This window comes from Colius striatus, chromosome 5 (genome assembly GCF_028858725.1).
Source record: "Colius striatus isolate bColStr4 chromosome 5, bColStr4.1.hap1, whole genome shotgun sequence".
NCBI classification, from domain to species: domain Eukaryota; kingdom Metazoa; phylum Chordata; class Aves; order Coliiformes; family Coliidae; genus Colius; species Colius striatus.
Genome location: NC_084763.1, coordinates 139188 through 159024, shown reverse-complemented (window position 1 = coordinate 159024; position 19837 = coordinate 139188). Strand labels below are relative to the sequence as shown.

Here is a 19837-nt window from a genome sequence, read left to right as displayed (position 1 = left end):
TGCACAAGCAGGTCCCACCTAGATCAGATCGCATAGGAACATGTCCAGGCGGGTCTTGAAGACCTCCAAGGAAGGAGCTTCGACACCCTCCCTGGGCAGCCTGGGCCAGAGCTCCCTGATCTTCACAGTGAAACAGTTGAAATGGAACTTTTTGTGTTCCACTTTCATCCCATCACCCCTTGTCCTGTTGCTAGCTACAATAGGAAAAAGTGCTGCCCCAACCTCCTGACACCCACCATTTAGATATTTGTAAATATGAATGAGATTCCCCCCTCAGTCTCCTCTTCTCCAGACTAAACAGCCCCAGGTCACACACCCTTTCCTCATAAGTAAGATGCTCGAGGCCCCTGATCATCTTGGTAGCCCTATCTTTGATATCAATAATAACAAAAAATTCCACAAGAAATAGTGCAGTTCTTAGTGCAATGTCATCTCAGATTGCAGATTCAATAATAATCATCAATGCCTATTTTCCGGGCCTCTGACATGTCATGTGCGTTTAGTTATGTTAAGTTGGTTAGTTTAAAATAATAGTTTATTTACAGATGTGAAGGAGTTAATTTCTTCTTTGACTGGTTGTCTGCGTGTCTGTTCATGGTGCATAACAGCAAACTAACAGAGTTTGACACATATTATGCTGCATTTGTCGCATATCCTCCTCTCCCTTTGTACACAAGATTGCACAGATGCACATAGCACTTCCATTAGGTAACCTTAGGCTTGAAACTGAAAAGCTAAAGGTTCCATCTTGAGAGTCAGTTTATCTTTTTTGCTTTGAAGTCTCCTTTGAAATGTGAAGTCTTAGTGTCTTGAGTTGTGGGTTTTTTTTTTCATCTAACACAAGAAGGTTTTGTTCCTTTTCTTTGTGACTCTCACAAGCTTAAACAAGAACGTGGACCTCATGGTATTACTCATCCTTTTTGTCTTTTCCAACATTTTTTTTCTTGTCATGATTTTGAAATTCAAGTAAATGATTTTTTAATAAAATGTTTGGTATTACATGTTTGGTATTTCCCCATATCTCTTGCAGACCTACATTTCTCCAAGCGCTGCTATATTTAAAGCAGAAGAGGTTGGTGAAGAAACAGAAGCAATGCTGAACAATATGAGAGTTTATGGAACTTGTATTATCATTCTGATGGCCATAGTAGTTTTTGTGGGAGTAAAGTATGTCAACAAACTTGCACTGGTATTCCTTGCCTGTGTGATTCTTTCCATTATTGCCATTTATGCTGGAGTTGTTAAGACTGCTTTTGATCCACCTGACTTTCCGTAAGTGCGGCATCTTTTAGTGTGGGTGATTTTGTAAAAAACTGGGGAGAGGGAATAGCTACTCTAACCGTTACATGTTTTAAGCTAAGCTTTAAAATACAAGCACATTGGCCTCGGTGGTAGATTTTATGTGGTTTAGTCTGTCATTTGCTCACTTGTTATTCTAAGTTACCTAGGAATCATAAGATCATAATCATTATTCATAAGACGTGATACTGTGGAAAATGTTCTTTGGTGTTTAAAGTTACTCCCCCTTATTCCATCAACGCCCAAAGAACAATGTAAAACCTTGGAGAAAATGTTGTAGCGATGCACCATAGTTCTGAAAGAGACATACTTCAAACTCTGTAATGAGGAAGTTTTTGGAATTTCCATTTCTCACCAGCGGTTGCATTACAAATTGAGCATTGAAGCAGTCAGTATTTGTGGACTGCACTGTAGACTGATATCAGATCTTCTCTTGAAAAGATAAAAATGTGATCAAAATTGACATTTTAATGAAGAAAAGTTCAATTTCTAGGAAACTGCAACTTCTAGTAGGGAAATACTTAAATCTTTTAGCCACCTATATAGATAAAAGAAGGATTATCTGGCTACGTAGCATAGGTAAAATGACTTACTGCCAAGTTCCTGGAAACCCTATCTGTGTGTGGGGGGAAATAATAAAAGAATGATTGTCTTCCAGTAAATATAATTCTTCATATTTTGGTAAATCTGCCTCAAAATGGGAAACTCAAGTGTGGTTTTATACTATGGTAAAGCTGATCTGGTGGTGAGCTGGTCACCAGAAAGACCAGCTTCCCATTAACTGGTTAGTTAGGTTGGCACACCAAGCCCTATTAGATTTGGCCATGGTGTGGATGCTAAAATAGTTCACCTCTTGGACTGCCAGTTGAATTAAAACAGAAGGTTTCCATGGGTTGAGTCAACTCACCCTGTTGCTGTACTGTTACCACATCGATAGGAGTTAAAAAGGAAAATGAGCAAGACAAGTGGCCAAGTGGTATTTTTAGCAGCAGCAGCTTTCTGTTAAATCTGCTCAGTTTCCATGTGATGCTGTACCCCAAAGCTGAACCTGTGTGTCCTGTACTCTTCTGGAGGCACCTACTCTTCATTGTTGACAGAAACGGGATATTGCACCGGGTCAATATTCTACTTGGCTTACTATACTTTTTCTAATGTCACGTTCTACGTTCTTACTGTTAGTTATCAGGTTCTTAACTGAGCTCCTTCAGAACTACTCGATGTATACTATGTCTTCTTTGACTTATCTGCCTAAGATATTTTATTTGATGTTCCTTCTTTTGTCTTAGTAGATATTTTATATCATTTCATTATTATGCAAGCCTGGAATAGATGTCTCCTAAAGATCTTACTGTAGCTTAGCTAAGAAACTATCCTAGATCCTTAGCATTCTGTGCTGTTAGGAATTTGCTTATTGCAAACTGTTCCTAGTTTACTAATTTCCTTTCATTTCTGAGTGTTTTAATTGCTTCCTTCTATGTGATTCTTTAATTTGTACTCCCTCGATGCTGTTAATTTTTGCTATTTAACCCTCCTGGGCTATTTCCTGCATCTTGGATTTTAATATTTTTGAGGGTCATCTAAGGTATTGATTTGCTATAAAAAAGGGCATGGCATAGTTAGTAGCTTAGTCTTGCTTTTCTGTTTTCTTGGTCAGGCTCATCATTAAGTGTTAATTTTGCTTCTTTCTTAGAGGACTGAATGGATCGTGATCTCTGTTATTTAGTAGTGGCAAGCTGCTGGAGTTGATTGTGTTTTCCGAAGTATGAATCAGAAGGAAAAATAGCTATTAATAACTTAAAGTAGAAATGTTTAATTGATGCTTTAAAGATCATTGATGACCGTTTTATATACAGAGACTACACATCCTGTTTTAGTAGAAGTAGTGTAGGCCATGACATAGGTACTGTAAATAACAGGTTGCTGAAAAAGTGTAGTGGGTAAAAAAAAGGTTTAATGCACAAAACTATGTTGAAGGATCACTGTTCTTTTTTTTTAATTTTATTTATAGTATCTGTCTCCTTGGAAACCGTACGTTGTCAAAACGCAGCTTTGATGTCTGTGCCAAATTTACTGAGAGCAATAATGAGACAAAGACTACAGCTTTGTGGCAACTGTTCTGTGATAGTCCTTTGCTAAATGCTACATGCGATGACTACTTTAATCTCAATAATGTAACAGAAATTCAGGGGATTCCGGGAGTAATGAGTGGAGTTCTAATTGGTAAGTTGGAAAGCACAGTGATTTAAAATTTTCTTTTTACGTTATTAATTTGGCATGTAGCCGTTCAGTAATGTAACGGTGTAGTCTGTCGCTAGTTCTCATCTTTGCGTGTGAAAGATGGCTACCTGGAGCATGCTTCCTCCTGTTAAGTTTCGAATGGTTTTTAGAAGCTTAGCATCAAGTGCTTAATGTTTGTTGTTCTTTGGAGTTTTATAAAGCACTCCTTCAAAAGCCATTGTTCTATCAAAACAAAGTGTTTATCACCGCTAATTCTTTTAAAGTGTTTGGCTCTTTTGTATGCCAAATACGCTTATTGAAATAAGATGTTCATTAATACATTCTCAAACTCTCCTGAGGGAGAACTTGTGTCTGATTTACAGATGGGGCACTGAGGAATGCAGCTTGTCCAATGTGAAACAGCAAGTTAGTGTTGGATTTGGAGAAAAGCAGTCTTTCTAGCTTCCAGTCTAGCATTTGAACAGACGTGTTCTATAAAGTGTATAGATGTTCTTCTGTTTATGTTATTGTACAGCTGTGGCAGCTTGGGATTCCAATTGCACTGGGTCATAAGGTACATGTAGTGGGTTGTGTTTGTATACAAATGAGGAACGTTCCTGGAGGTGAAACAGACTTTGCTTCATAAGGAGTGGATGGTAATTTGATGTTGTCCTCAATATGTTACTCCTCAATTTGGCTGAAATTCCTAAAATTGATAGTTTTTTTGTTTCCTTAACTCTTTATGGCTTCATTCTTATCTCTGCATCGATTTGCTATTCTTTTTCATTTGAGTGAGTTAACGCAAGTAGCATTCTGTGGCAGTTAATACTTTCCTTTTAGTCAGATTTCCTTTCTCATACGTGCTTCTTTATATGCTCACTGACTGTAAGGTTTCTGTTAGAAATCTGGATATGGGTACCATATCAATCTGCTGTTCTGCTCAGTGTAGCTTTTTGCTATTGTGAAGGCTTAGAGTACTGTACTTAAGTCGTTCTGGATGTCTGAAAACTGGCCATCGTCCCACTGGTCCACGGGAGTTGTTCATATCTGTAGTGAAAAGTCCTTCAGCTCTTTGACAGGGAGAAAGGGTAACTACTTTGTTTCCTCACACGTTATAGGACAACTTGTCTCATTTTAACTTAAAAATTGGTGCTGGATGTTCACATGGTCAAGGGGCACAACCGGTGCTTTTTCCAGTTCTCAAAATCTGCTGATTCTCTGACCTTCAGTATTTGTCAGATAAGCATCCTGCTGGTTTATTGCTCGCTCTGGGTTTTTTTTTCTTTTCCGTTCTTTTCTGGAGTTTGGTTATTCTGCTTTTGTCACCGTGAGGAATACCTTCACCATGAACAGCCAAGCCTTGAATTGTTGTCAAAGGTTATTCTGTACAGCAAGTCTCAAAGAACTAAAGTTATTGCTAAAAAGTTTTCTTTTTTGTCCCGCTTCTCAAACTATAATAAATAAGAAGATATGCCAATATTACCTGAAGCTGGAGACTATAGTTTCCTTATTTTTTCACAATACATCCTGATAGTACATCCATATACCTGTGCAATGTAAGTGGACAATTTGCAAGTGTATTAGAAATTAATTCTATAACTAAAATCTCTCTTTAATGAAAGAGAAAATCCTGTATGATGCACCCCAAGCACTACTGCATTGCTGGTGGCATACGATGGGAACTGACTTCGATTGAATTGCTGCACCATTCTGGGCTTTATAAGGAAATGTTGGGAAATGTCATGATTCTTGTGTAAGGAAGGGCATCTGAACCGTAAGATTATTGCATTGTGAGTACTTAATATCTTGAAATGGAGAGATGACACTGACTCTTGTTTTTTTTCCCCCCATGTAGATAATCTGTGGAGTACCTATTCAGAAAAAGGGTCGATAGTTGAGAAGAAAGATCAGCCATCAGTTGCTGGATCAGAAGAAACAAAAATGGGTGGACTCCCTTACGTTTTTACAGACATCATGACCTACTTCACAATGCTTGTAGGGATTTATTTCCCTTCTGTGACAGGTAGATACAACTGTTTTTTTCTTGAGCGCGGATGTGTACTTGTAAGTTGAAAAGAGATGATTTTGTGCACACATGTTTATTGATGACACATGATATTGCTAATCTGTGTGTCCATGTTTTACGTACCTAAAACTTTCTGGTGTTACAGAGACAATAGCTGGTTGTTTGTGGGGCTTAATTCAAGTGCAATTTTCTGTGCCTGGAAAGAAAACAAAAGTTAAATTACTAAATATGTATTCAAAATGAGATCTGTATCTTTATAACGTTATAAATCTTCAAATGCACAAGAAAACAGTTGAGTATTAAGATGGTTGTTGGGGGTGTTCAAACCGTGAACCGCTTGTGATTTGTTTTAATATTCAGAATGTTTTTACATCTGTAACTAGTAGAGATTTTTTGTCAAGGTAAAGGTTAGATTAATTGTTTATTACTTTCCTAATTTCACATTTGGCTGAAATAACCAGACATTTGTCTTCAAAAGTCCCAGCTCGAGAAATTGTAGTATTAAATAATAATAAGGCAGATCTGATAAGAAGTTGCAGCAGTGCTAGCTACACCAGGCAGATATGCCCCTTTGTATTCTTGTTCCTTGTTGTTCTCATTTCTGTACCGTTACTTGAGGCTGTCTTGTCAAAATCTCATTGTCTCTGAGCCTGTGGTTAGGGTTTCATTGCATGCAGTTTGGCAATGCTTTTTGCTGGACCGTCTTGACATTAGTTTCCACATTCATTGCCCCCAACAGCGATCGGGGCAATTCTAGGAAACATGATTATTGTATTTTTTTCTCCTCCTGTCACAGTATGTGCTAGAAAACATTTTTGTTCTCTTGTTAGTTTCAAACAAGGACGTGTAGGTGTGGTTTCCTCACTGTTCTTCTTTCTTTTTTGTTTCTACATATTTGTTGTTCAGTGTATGTATTTAGTGCATATCTTCTTAGGTGTGGTCTGTTTAGTAGAAAGTCAGTGCATTTTGGTTAAGTCCTCATTAGTTTACAACATCCATCCCTGACATTTTGCTACTCTTACATATTTTCCCCATTTAAAAAAGTATTCTGAAGTTGTATTTGAAAAATACTTATTTTCCTTTTTGTCTGTGTCTTTCCTGTGATTTCTGGAATTTGTTCTCTCATCAATGGGTGGGTGGTAACACAAATTTCTGAATAAAGGCAAGATATAAATTGTGGATTTGTACAGGATTATAATATAATTCTGTAGCGTGGTCCATTGGTAATGATCTGTTAAATCAAGATTCATGTTAATTGTTCCTATTCTATTAGTTATGTATATGGAGTTAGTATTAGTTGTTCTCATGCCATATAAATTTGGCTCTTTTTAAGGTATTATGGCAGGTTCAAACAGATCTGGAGATCTTAAGGATGCCCAGAAATCCATTCCTACTGGAACAATTTTGGCTATTTCAACTACATCTTTCATTTGTATCCTTTATGTCGTAACTTTTTTTTTGTGGTGCGTGTTCTACAGGCAAAACAGTATAGTTTTTTCATTGAAAAGTTACTAGACTTGCCCAAGTATAAAATTAATAAAATCTAAACTGAAAAGAAATGTTTAATATTTGTCTAAAATATAATTTATAACTATTAAAATATCACAAATAAGTAATAAAGTGAGGATTTAATTTTTTTTTACTGGTACTTCAAATTCCAGGATATAATTGATGAATTTCGTTACGCGACAGAGATTCTTAGCGTCATGCTTACCTTGGCAGATTGCTTTGGTTTTATATTTGATATAACCAGGGAAAATCTTACTGCAAAGTACCAGCAATCAAAATTGTTAGTCTTTCAATACCTAGAAGATACAAATGCTTGCATGAGAAAATATTGGTTCTGTTGCATGACGTGTATGAACTTCCAATAATTCACATATCAACCGTTTACCAAATGCAACTGTAGAGAACACAAACTAAAATTTTCATCAGGGAAGAACGAAAAACCCCAGCTACGAAACAACCAAAGTACACACCCACACCCCCTTCCATTATCATGGACACTTCCATTTCATCCTTAGGTGGAAAACGGTGATGTTTTCTTTCTAAATGCATATGATTACTTACTGTGTAATCTTCCTTCAGTCTCTGTAATAGACCTCTCCTGTATTGTGTTGTTTGGTGCCTGTATTGAAGGTGTGATATTAAGAGATAAGTAAGTTGTATTCAACTTCTAATTTTACAGAGATCATGCGTGATTTGTTCATGGGACTTGGCTAATCACTCTCCTGGGAAATATCTGTGTGATAAGTTTTTCTTTTTCTTAGATTAAAACTGCAGGGGAATTTACTCTGAAACTGAGATGACTGTTAAATTTGGTCAGAATATCAGACTGGATGTCTTCAAGAAGTAGAACCAGAATCTAAGATAAATGTTTAGAGGGGAACTGTCCCTAATGAAATGTTCTTGGGAAGGAAAAACACAGCCTTTTAGTCGGGAAGGAAAACCAGAAATTAAAATTTGAAGGAAAACCAGAAATTAAAATTTTAATTCTTGTCAAAGCTAATACTAGAGGCAGCGATGGATCATTTTTACTTTAAAATTATATTGCTACTTCAGTGAAAACCTCTGGGTGGACTAGATGATCTTTCAAGGTCGCTTCCAACCCTTAAGATTCTGTGATTCTGTCATTTCTTTTTCTTCAAAGTAAGCATGCAAACCAAATCGATCTGCTGCTTAAGAAATAGCAAGCGAATTCTGAATTACAAGTTAACGCAGAGCCGATATTTATAAACTCACGTTTTTAAAGTAACGTGTTTGAAATTGTTGAAAAGTGCGTTGTCCAAAAATGGCTGAAATGTAGAGGGTAAAGCTATAGTAAAAGTTACTTCAATGCGTACTGATTTTGTTCTCTTCTTCCCCCACCTCCTTTCCTAAGGTTCGGAGAAGCAGTTAATGGAAATCTAGTTGTTGGTACACTGGCCTGGCCTTCTCCATGGGTTATTGTAATTGGTTCATTCTTTTCGACTTGTGGTGCTGGTCTCCAGAGTCTTACCGGTGCCCCCCGTCTGTTGCAGGCCATTGCGAGAGACGGCATTGTTCCATTTATTCAAGTGAGACTTTTTTTTTCTTTACCTCAAAAAAGAAAAAAAAAGATGCATTATTTCTGCTATTCGTGTAGAACTGTAGGGAAGAGATTTGGAGCTTAGTTCTAATTGTGTGGTGAAGGGACAGAATCATAATGGAGCTTGACTTGTGAGCGGGAAGGGGTTGTTACGCAATGAATTGTAGTTGACTGGGTTGTGTTGTGATAGGCATATAAATTTGACTTGTCTGAAGTGAAACTTTGGTGCTTGGTGAGAGGGTGACACTAAGATTCTGTCTTATCGGGATTATATCTGAAAGGAGAGAAGGAGGAGAAAATTCATGTAGTTTGGGAAGAGGAAAGGTGAATCCAGGAGAAGCAGGATGTTTGAAGGGGGATTTGAGACGTGAAAAGTGCTTGCAGCATTGGAATGATATAGCTACTGCATGGATAATCAAGGATTTGAATGAGAGGAGATTAATATATAGGAGCAAGAGTCTGACATATTTAAGAAAAAAAACAACATACTTGAAACAGAAGCAGGAAAAAATGTCATTTTCATATAAGGGAAGGAAGATTCATGGATGGCAGTAAGCTGAGGGAAGAAGACAATACAGAGAATGAATGAGGTGAAGAACATAGACATCTGCAAAGGAAGCCATTATGGAAAATGGGAGTGAGGGTTTAGTGTTTATAATTGTATGGAAAAGATTACATATGTCTGGATTGTCAGGTGAGGCATTGTGCCATCTGTCAACAGTGTAGCTGATTAGAGTTCTCCCCAAAGCAAATCACCACATGCAAATGATTTTGTGGTATGGTTCTGTGCAAGATCGTGGCCTCACCTAAGTCCTCTTTAAAGAGGAAGATTATTAAGTACTGAGTTGATGTCTTCTTAGTATGTTACAAAAAATACTCCCCTCAACTGTATTAGCTTTTTATGGACTAAGCGTAGATGTCTGCATGGATTGTAAGCTACTTAGAGTATTGCAACAGCAGTAGTATGTTAACGTCGTATAGTCATTGCTTATTTTAGTAAACATTTTTCAAATTGGATTTGCAATTGTTTTGGTGGCTTTTTATAGCATAGATTGTCTCATTGACCTTTGTAACTAATGATTTTTTTTGGTTCCAGTTAGAGTTAATTAACAATCTGCACCATATTTCATAACTATATAACTAAGCTTTCCCTAATCTTACTGTTTACTTGAACTAGATATTTGGTCATGGAAAGGCAAATGGAGAACCAACCTGGGCTTTGCTCCTCACTGCTGGTATTTGTGAGATAGGAATTTTGATAGCCTCATTGGACAGCGTAGCACCGATTCTGTCAATGTAAGTGTGAGTGTGGTGGTTTGTGTTCTTATGTTCAATAGCATTTTGTTTTAAAATTAACAAGGCAATAATTTTTCTTTTTTAAATAATACATGATAGACTTTGTTTTCTAACAAATTCTCTACCTATTTGATCCTGGAGGTAAAATGAAACAAAATGTTTTGGCTGGAACTAATTTACAGGCACAGAAACCTTTTTCCATGAAAGAATTCTTGAATGCTGATAAAAATATGTTTAAAACTGTTTTATAAGAATGTGTATTTGACATTGTTCTTTTTTTTCTTCTTTACAGGTTTTTCCTTATGTGCTATATGTTTGTTAATCTGGCTTGTGCAGTTCAGACACTTTTACGGACTCCCAACTGGAGACCTCGTTTCAAGTATTACCATTGGTAGGGAATATTCTTCAATTCAGAAGAGCTAAAAGTGATTATGCAGCCTGAAATTGTTGATTTTCTTGCAATAATGAAACAAAATCTCCTTTCTGGCTCATCTGAGTTAGAACATTTAGTGCACGAATCATGACACCAACGTGTTTTCATGTGTTTGGAATAAGGCTGATAGTATCTGTGATCACAAAAACATGTGGCTAGTGGAAAGGACCTACAGGATAATATTTACTATTGCTTATAAGCGAAGGGATCTTCTGGATGTGTGAGAATGAAGTTATAAAAAAAGAATCTGTCTTCATAAGTACATAAGGAGAACCAGTAAAACCGTTCTGAAAGGTTGATACAACTTCCGTTTTAGTTACACAAAATAATGCACAAAACCAGAACTTGTACAGGAAAAGCTTCTCATTTAGGACGCTTCAGTTGGCTCTAACTATATGACCATCGTTTTTAAAATACCATGCTTTAGACATAGCATTTGGTAACTGGACTAGACGAGTAGATACTTGACAAAGTCAGTAAAAAAGTCTGCAAAAAGTGTAGATGTGGAGTTTTTGGATAATTTTCCTTTTTTTTTAATGGCTTAAGACTTCACATATTTCAAACAAAGAATAGGAACCTTTGATTTTTATGTTTTTATTTTTTTTAAATATTGAAAGTACTTACGTTTATTTAATCAACAGTAGTTCTATTGAAAAATTTTAGAAATATTAGTGTCTTTGGGAGAGAAGGTGGCAGGATTCTAGGATGGAAATGTTGGCTATTGTTTTTCTTTAAAAAAATTGAATGAAAATGAAGTGTCGTGGTTGTAGCCCTGAAAAATTCTTTGAATATGCTCAGTGGGAACCTACTAGTTTGGCATCTAAACCACCAAATACATCAGTGCCTGCCTCCCAGTGTGTCTGTGCAAACACCAGTAATATTTGAAATGTCAAGAAGGATATGGAGATTGATATCTTTGGGGGTTTTTTGTGTTCCCCATCTCCTGAGTAATATGATTGTGGAAAAAGTATAGCAGGAGGCACAGGGTAGCTGAAAAGCTAAGGGAGGTGAATAAGAAAGAGGATAGCAAAAGATACAGGGCGGACCAGGGCAAGGAAGAAAAAGCAAAGGGTTGTGACATGGCAGCAGCAGAGTTTGTAACCGTTTGGCAACAATGCTTTTTTCCCCAGAGAGCTCAGTGAGCCAGCTGTCACATTTTGTGACTAGGTAATCACTTCTAGCCAAGGCAGATGTCAGAATGCTTGGCCAGAATTGGGACGGGAAATTTATTGAGTGTCTTAGGTTGGCCAAGTCAAACGTGAAAGTGCAGCTGCTGTGGTGATTGTTCTTTTAAACAAACTCAGAACTGTTGGAAAGCATTTCTTTGGTTTAAAACAGGGTGTATTTGGACTCAGTACTTGTGTGATACTCCAGAAGCAAACTAAAAGCACCAAACAGAAATTGGGTCTGCTGCCACTCTGTCAACTGAGTGCTAGCTGTAGTTTGGAAATCTGGTGAAAAGTAACCTGGGTTGTCGTATGCGACTAAAAGGATTCACAGGAGTGGCCAGTTTTGAGCTGGCTTGCAGCTATCTTTTAAGAACAGCTTGGGCAAACCAGGCATATGAACTGGAATCTGGAACTCTTCTGGAACTTTTTCAGCTCACAGTCATTCCACAATGGAAGTGGAGAATATGTCATGGATGAGTCAACTTTAATTTCAACTTATTGACTATTTTTGCTGGAGATGGTTGTTGTTTAGTCTTGTTTAAGTTTTTTTTTAATCTTAATATTCAAATCAACAGAAAGTGATAGCAGTGTCTTTTTGAAACTGACCTCACTTGCGGGTACCGATAGAGTGTCAAAGCTGACAAATATGGTAAATCTGTTGTTATAGCTAGTTCACACAAAGCTATAGCTATGTTACACAAAGATTCAGAATGGTTTTTTTTTTCGTAATGAACTAAAATTGAGAAAATGTGTTCTTACTATATATCTATGAAACAGCCTTTGGAGAAGAAAGGCCTTTGTGGAAGTTAAGTAAGAAATTGACTTTGTAGAACATTTGCATGCCTATTTAAAAAAATGGAAAAAAATGGTCTCTTTTAGGACTCTTTCATTCCTGGGGATGAGTTTATGTCTTGCCTTGATGTTCATTTGCTCTTGGTACTATGCTTTGATTGCCATGCTAATCGCAGGATGTATATACAAATACATAGAATATAGAGGGTAAGACCATGTATCTTATTTATTTTCTATTTAATGTCTTTAGCATTTATCAAAAAGCAGTTTTTGTATAAAATAGATAAATCTGAAGTAATAGAAATAAGAGTATTCCTTGAAATAAGGTAAGATCCCATCTGTTAAAGGTTCTGAGTTTTCAGGTTTTTATCTGTTTGGAAGCTCTGTTTCAAACTTCTCAATAGCTAGAACTAGTCACAATAACAATCAATAAGACTGGGTAATTATCTTTCGAGCAGAGGCTACAATTTAAAGTTTTGTTGCTTCGGGAGCACTACCTTTTACTACCAAGCAGCAGCTATTACACAACTGTTACCTTCTTATTAACTTGTACTAAAGCCCCAAACGTCTACCTTTTTGTATGGACTTTAATGAATCATACTGAACAATCCAAAGCACCCATTAAAAGTTATGTATTTTCAGAAGACATAGGTTATATTAAAATTGCAATGCACATTGTATTGTATGCATCTGACAAGGGACAGGTACAGACACACGGCTGGTAAGAGATGCTGTGCAAGGAGGAGACTTAGGGAGCATACTGGTTTCATGGGAAAAAAAAAAAGCCAAAACAACCCCACAAAAAACATCACAAAAAAACCCCAAACGCCCAAAATCCACCACAAAAGAAAATTTTAAAAAACAACAAACATAAACAACTCCCCCCAACTAAAGAAGCCATGCAAAGAGTAGAAGTGATTATGGTTGGTAATGTGTGTACTTTCCCTGGTTCTGAAAGATTCTAGTAAAGAAAATAGTAAGATCTTGGAGCAGCAAGTTGAAGCAAGGCCAGTTGTTTTGATGAGTGATTAAGCACGGGTCTTAAGTGGATCAGCTAGTATAAACTGCTCAAATTTTATGTTCTCCATCTTTTAATGTCTCCATTATCAGGTGTTTTCCTGGATTGGAACAGCTCCATTTATGGGGTTAGTTACAAGGAAATTAATTTGCCTATTTTAGCCAGGAAATCAGATCAGATGATAACAGTTCTGCTTGTGTGTGTACATAGGTACGCACATACATAAAATTATATGTATATCCAAATTTGTGTACAGACCCCACAGATGTCAACACTTAGCCAGCCCATCTAACCTGCAGAAAAAGATTCCTATTTTGCAGAAACCTAACTTGTTTTCTCCCTGCCTTTACAAATGCAGGATCTGATTCAGCAGTGGGGAGAAACTCACCCTGAAATGTTCTAAAAAACACTGTCTGAAGAAAACCTCAGTTTTTGTTTTAAATTTTGGCTGGGTAGAAGAAAGTTGTGTGATTGTGCTGTCTGTCAGGGTACGTTTTGCTTGCCGTGTTGTTCCTTGATAGGTTTTTAATTCAGTTTGGCTTATTTAAGATACATTTCAAAGGAAGGCTAAAAGTAACAAAGTTCACTGAGCCTTCATGACTGGCGATAAGAGAGAGGGAAGGCAAGGGATGTGGACCCATTGCCATGGTACGTTCCCCACAAAGGGAAATAATGTGTTAGCCTAGTGATTCATTTTTATTTAGTTTGCCACCGAATGTAGTTTTGTACTGGGAGAAAGAGGAGTGGACAACGTAGGGAGGCGGAAAATGGTCAGGAGGGCAAATAAAGCTTTAGACTTATCTGGAGAAGCTGAGAAGGAAAGGAGGTGGAGGAAGCTGTAGGGGTGGTGTTGGGAGGAACATAAAACACACAAATCTGTACAAGGTCAAGTTTCACTCGTTCATTCTGCTGCTTGGAAACAATTCCTTTTAAGTAGCCTTCACTTAGAAGTGATTCTAGTTCTTGAAAGCAACTGAGGTAGCTCAGGATTACAAAAAGGTTCCACATTGTGAATACAATAGACCATAATACATGTTAATAAATACATAATTAACAGTTCTCTTGAAGAGACTGCTTTGTCCTAGGTTTAATCTTTGTTCTTGATTTAAATCTGCAAGATGAGTTTTTATCACATGTTGATGCCAAAAAGGGCTCTTTTTTATGCTCGTTATCCATCTTTTGAGAAAATGTACTTGATTTGTATAAATAAACAAGACGCTGTTAATTGAATCTCTTCTGCACCCTGAAGAGCAGAGAAGGAATGGGGTGATGGAATCCGGGGGCTATCTCTGAATGCTGCTCGTTACGCTTTGCTTCGTGTTGAGGATGGTCCTCCTCACACCAAGAACTGGAGGTAAGTCTGACGCCTTCTGAGATCACATAGTTCTTGAAATACGTGAGTCTCTTGAGACTTGTGAAGCTAACGGCCAAAGTTAAATTTGCAGTTAGAATAATGTTTTACCTCGGGCTTGGCAATGATGTCACTGCAATAGCGTTATTTTACTGCAATGGAGAGTGACTTTGGGTCAGCATGTCATCTATTTCAACGGGAATATGGGCAAAGCAACTCAAAGCCATGTGGTGCTGACATAGTGGAAAAGGATTTTAATGTTTGATTAGTTAGAAATTTTTGGATTCAAAGGAACAATTTTAGTCTAGAAAAGAGGAGACTGTGGGAGGATCTTATTAATATTTACAAATATCTAAATGGTAGGTGTAAGGAGGTTGGGACATCCCTTTTTTCTGTCGTAGCTAGCAACAGTACAGGGGGTGATGGGATGAAGGTGGAACACAAAAAGTTCCGTTTAAACATAAGAAAAAACTATTTTACTGTGAGGGTGAGGGAGCCCTGACACAGGCTGCCCAGGGAGTGTGTGGAGGCTCCTTCCTTGGAGGTCTTCAAGACCCACCTCGACACGTTCCTATGCGATCTGCTTCTGCAGGGGGATTGGACTAGATGATCTCTAAAGGTCCCTTCCAAACCCTACCATTCTCTGATTCTACGAACAGTTATTGTTGGCTTCCGCTGTCTCTGTAGTGAAATTCCGCAATTCCGTTTTTCACTTCTGTACATATTCTGTCTGAAATACATTGTTTAAAAACACAGAGGATTTTTTTTTTTGGTAGCAATCTTTTATATATAAAACCATAATCTCCATAAACGTTTCCATCCATTTGTATGTGATGGAGTTAGATGTCCGTTGTCCATTGTCACCAACTATGACACTGTAATTGCAGTCACCGCTCTGTGACGGTATCCCTAGGTGCCGACACGTGCGATGTCCTGTTGCATCGATTACCATTACAATGAACATTCTGTATACACATAATGTGTGTATGCCTACAGAATGCAGTGTTCACGGCAATAGCAATGTTTTACCGTTTGACACGGGACTGCTGCACTAAGCAGTCAGTGACTATCTGAGCCAGTGCCTCTACCTGTGTCTGAAGTTGGTATCTGAGCGTTCCTGTTAAATGTCTGACCTCAGTTTGATTCCAGGTGAGTTATCCTTCTATTGGGTCAATGTAACTGCCAGAACTGGACACTTTTGTTACATCTCACGCTGTGCTAGTTTTGAGGCAGGAGTTAGGTAGTGACAGGAAGATTATAAAATGTTGGTTTGGCAAAAGTAAGCAGACTGACTATTGGTTAAAGGAAAACAGGAAAAATCCTCTTCCAGCATAGAGTTGAAACTGACCTTGGGATGCTATCAGTATTACTGGGGGTATGGTTTTCCTTTTGGAAAGTGCTATGTACACGGCAGAGGAGTGATTTTCGTGATCATTCCACATTGTGAAAATCCAGAGGAGGTGCAAAGTTCAGTACTTGGCACAGGCTTGTGCAATGCAATAGTACAAGGCTGGAAGCCTGCTCTGTTGAAAAGGACCTGTGGTTTGCAGCAGATGGTAAGCTATCAGAGTGCCTCGGCAGTGACATGCTGGACTTCCATCAACAACACCATAGCTAGTACATTGAGAAGAAAATATATTGGAAATAATATTCCTCTTCGCTCAGCACTCATTAGAATACATCTAGAATATTTAATCCAGTTTTAGGCACCCTAATACACGTTTTACAGGATGATGGCAAAGTGGTTCCTGTAGGTATTCTGTACCTGAAGTGTGGGTGCCGTTGCCAATTATAACTTCCCTGTTTGATAGTTGACTGTTTTCCATTGAATTAAGCACTAAATCTGCACTTTATTTATAGTTCATTTCTAATGTAAAGTTCTTCCTTGCTTTTCTGTATGTGTGCAATGAACTTTTTTTTTTTGACAGGCCTCAACTTTTGGTCTTGTTAAACTTGGATAGCGAGCAATTGGTGAAACATCCTAGGTTGCTTTCATTCACCTCTCAGTTGAAGGCTGGTAAAGGCCTGACTATTGTGGGCTCTGTGCTTCAGGGAATCTACTTGGATAAATGTACAGAAACTCAGAAAGCTGAAGAGGTATGCCCTTTTTCTCCTAGCTTTCTTTTTCCTCCCTCTTGATATTCAGACACTCATCTCTAGTGGTTTTTAAAATAAGGAAGTATGAAGCCAGATGACCTAGCTGATATCACATGGAGTTCCAAGAGAACAATTAGCTTGAAAACGTGGTGGAAGAAAGTCTAACAATGATACAGTGTGAAAGCAGTTGTTATTAAGCTGTTAATATCAACATGTGTGAGTAGGCAACAAGACCAAGAATGTAATCAGGCCTCTGAAATAAAACAAAGAAAACCTTTAAACAGAAACTATTTGCCCATGAGGGTTTGAAACGTTGCCTATAATTGGCTTGACTTGAAGTCAGCTACATTTTTGAGAGATGGAAGTGGAATGAATGTGAGGGAGACCGAATCCCCAGCTTTTCTAGGAAGTCAGACCTAATGCTAAGGTCCAGGAAACTGCTGCTTTCAGAATGCTAAAATCTAGAACGGAAATGAAGATGAATTGTAAAAATCTGAGCGTCTGGAGGCCTCTTTGGTTTTGGAACATTTCCACTAGAAGCATTTCTAGAAGATTTGTAGGAAATAAAGATATGTCCTGCCTTTCTCATTAGTAAGAAAAAAAGTCTGTTACACGCCTTTGCCTATAATGTTTGCACGGACAGGCCTCTTAGCTTTGCTACCAAATGCTCTGAGGACTTTTTTTTCTCTAGCAAATACAATTTCTGATGTGAAACCACACTGAGCCAGTGCTAGGCATTCTGTAAGAAATCCATTCCTGATGGGTTTTGGTAGGAATTTTGGTGCTTGCTGTATTTGAAATCTTGATGTGCTGGTCTGTTCTTCTGAAACCACACTGATCTGCCATACACATCATCAATAATGGTGGGATCTTTAAAATCACTTTTTAAAAGGCATTTTTAAACAGAGTAAATCTTGTTCATTCTTATTTGGATAGGAAAGGCTGAATAATTAAAGTAATTAAAAAAACCTATCTACGGTGTCTTTTGGGGACACAGGTGTTTTGAGTTTTAGCTCTCATAGGCTCACGTCTACTCTCTCGGAGACGGTGGTTTCTTGGTGTCAGTTGTGCATTGCAGCTCACGTTTTGTTCTAACTCAGTGCGGTTACTCTGCACTGGTGTTTGTTGCCAGCGTTGGTGACTGCGTTTTCTCATGTGTACTCTTCCTTTTGCAGAACGTTAAAGCCTTAATGGGAGTAGAAAAAACTAAAGGATTTTGCCAGATTGTGGTGTCTCCTAATTTCAGAGATGGAATATCCTACTTGATTCAGTCAGCTGGCCTAGGAGGGATGAAGCACAACACAGTTCTTATGGCATGGCCACAGTCATGGAAACAGACAGAAAATCGTTTCTCGTGGAAGAATTTTGTCGGTATGTATGTGTTATATTGACTTTCTCCTCTGCATTTGTAGTATGACCATGTAACTAATGTATTTGCCCTGTGGAGGAAATCTGATGTTGAACATCCTGTGGACAATTGAGTGTTTCTCCACATCTGATTTCAATGTGGAGTGGGTTTTTTCAGCCCTTGATCTCTTCAACCATGACCTCTTTCGTTCTTCTCCTAAGCTGGCTAGTCACTGAACTCAGGATTTTTCTCTTTTCCTTTAGCAGATTCTGGGATGATTTAGCATAGAATCATAGAATGATAGGGGTTGGAAGGGACCTTGGAAGAGATCATCTAGTCGAACCCCCCTGCAGAAGCAGATTCACCTAGATCAGGTCGCACAGGAACACGTCCATGTTATGCTTTTGACCTTTAAACAAAATCCAAAGCTGCAAATGAAAACTCCCAAGTTTCTGATCAGTATCTTGGTTTCCCTTGCAGACACAGTACGCGAAACAACGGCAGCTCAGCAGGCATTGTTGGTGGCTAAAAACATTGACTTGTTCCCAACAAATCAAGAACGTTTTACCGAAGGAAATATAGATGTGTGGTGGATTGTTCATGATGGTGGTATGCTGATGTTACTGCCTTTTCTCCTTCGACAGCACAAGGCAAGGACAACAGAAAATGACTGGGATTTCATTTTCTATCAGTGGAGAGTTCTAAGGGGTTTGAATGAAATGCTCTTCCATCTTGGTAGTGAAGCATAGTAATGACTGTGTTATGAATTGTTGCATCTTTTGGATAGGTTTGGAGAAAATGTAAAATGCGCATCTTCACTGTTGCTCAAATGGATGATAATAGTATTCAAATGAAGAAGGATCTTCAGATGTTCCTGTATCATCTTAGACTGAACGCTGAAGTGGAAGTTGTTGAAATGGTATGTTGTTGCATTTGTTTTTTTAGGCGCAAGAGACTAAGCCTGGGAAAATCGATTTAGCATTTTTGAAACTAGGAGGTGCTAGCTCAAATAAAAAAAAGTGAAACCTGCAGCCCTGTCAAGAACAATAAGGTTTTTAAAGCAACAGTCTCTTACCACATCACAACAATAGAGCGTATGCCAGGGAGTGTAATGGTTTTATCGTGTAGAGCTGAGCCATTTCGATGTCTTAATGCCTACTTTATTCATGAGGACTGGTCCACAGAGAGAGTTCATCGAGGGAGGAAAGAGCTTTAATTTTTAGCAGTGAGAGTGTCAGTTTCTCCACAAATGTGTGCGCAGGTGTGCCCACGTGCTCAGGAGGCAGCGATGCAGACCCAGTTTAAATAAGCGCTTTCAACCCCTTCTCATTTCAGCGGCCTAGTTGGAACAGTACAGGGTAAAGCCTGTCCTGGGTACCTCACATTTGAGTAAAACCCCCACGGATGTTGGTATAGTAGGATAACTCATTGCACAAGGTTGCCATGTAAAGATGTTTGCAGTGGTTGCTCAGTTGTACGCTCGGCATTACTCAAATGCCATAAACACACCCTAGACTGATGAATGCAGACACGCGTGTGGTACGCCATCGAAATGTTGCTCTTCTGAGTAGTACTTGTGATGTTTGTACTGCCAAACTCTCTTGCAGTTTGAAAATGACATTTCTGCATTCACATACGAGAAGACGCTTATGATGGAACAGCGATCTCAGATGCTGAAACAGATGCAGCTATCGAAGAATGAAAGGGAAAGAGAGGTAAGGACT

At 38.2% G+C, this 19837-nt stretch overlaps 1 protein-coding gene across 2 annotated transcripts in view; it reads left to right on the top strand.

The window, feature by feature from the left end:
* The window catches only part of LOC104555273 (solute carrier family 12 member 7), a 57422-nt gene that overhangs the window by 27163 nt on the left and 10422 nt on the right, over positions 1 to 19837 (top strand). For both annotated transcript variants that reach the window (XM_061996195.1, XM_061996196.1), the window contains exons 7-21: positions 1031 to 1272; positions 3308 to 3519; positions 5372 to 5539; positions 6876 to 6974; positions 7643 to 7700; positions 8424 to 8598; positions 9787 to 9905; positions 10198 to 10296; positions 12387 to 12506; positions 14567 to 14671; positions 16597 to 16765; positions 17941 to 18136; positions 18594 to 18763; positions 18901 to 19032; positions 19721 to 19828. In XM_061996195.1, coding sequence (XP_061852179.1) covers positions 1031 to 1272; positions 3308 to 3519; positions 5372 to 5539; positions 6876 to 6974; positions 7643 to 7700; positions 8424 to 8598; positions 9787 to 9905; positions 10198 to 10296; positions 12387 to 12506; positions 14567 to 14671; positions 16597 to 16765; positions 17941 to 18136; positions 18594 to 18763; positions 18901 to 19032; positions 19721 to 19828 — 2172 coding nt within the window. The remainder of the gene's footprint in view (positions 1 to 1030; positions 1273 to 3307; positions 3520 to 5371; positions 5540 to 6875; positions 6975 to 7642; positions 7701 to 8423; positions 8599 to 9786; positions 9906 to 10197; positions 10297 to 12386; positions 12507 to 14566; positions 14672 to 16596; positions 16766 to 17940; positions 18137 to 18593; positions 18764 to 18900; positions 19033 to 19720; positions 19829 to 19837) is intronic.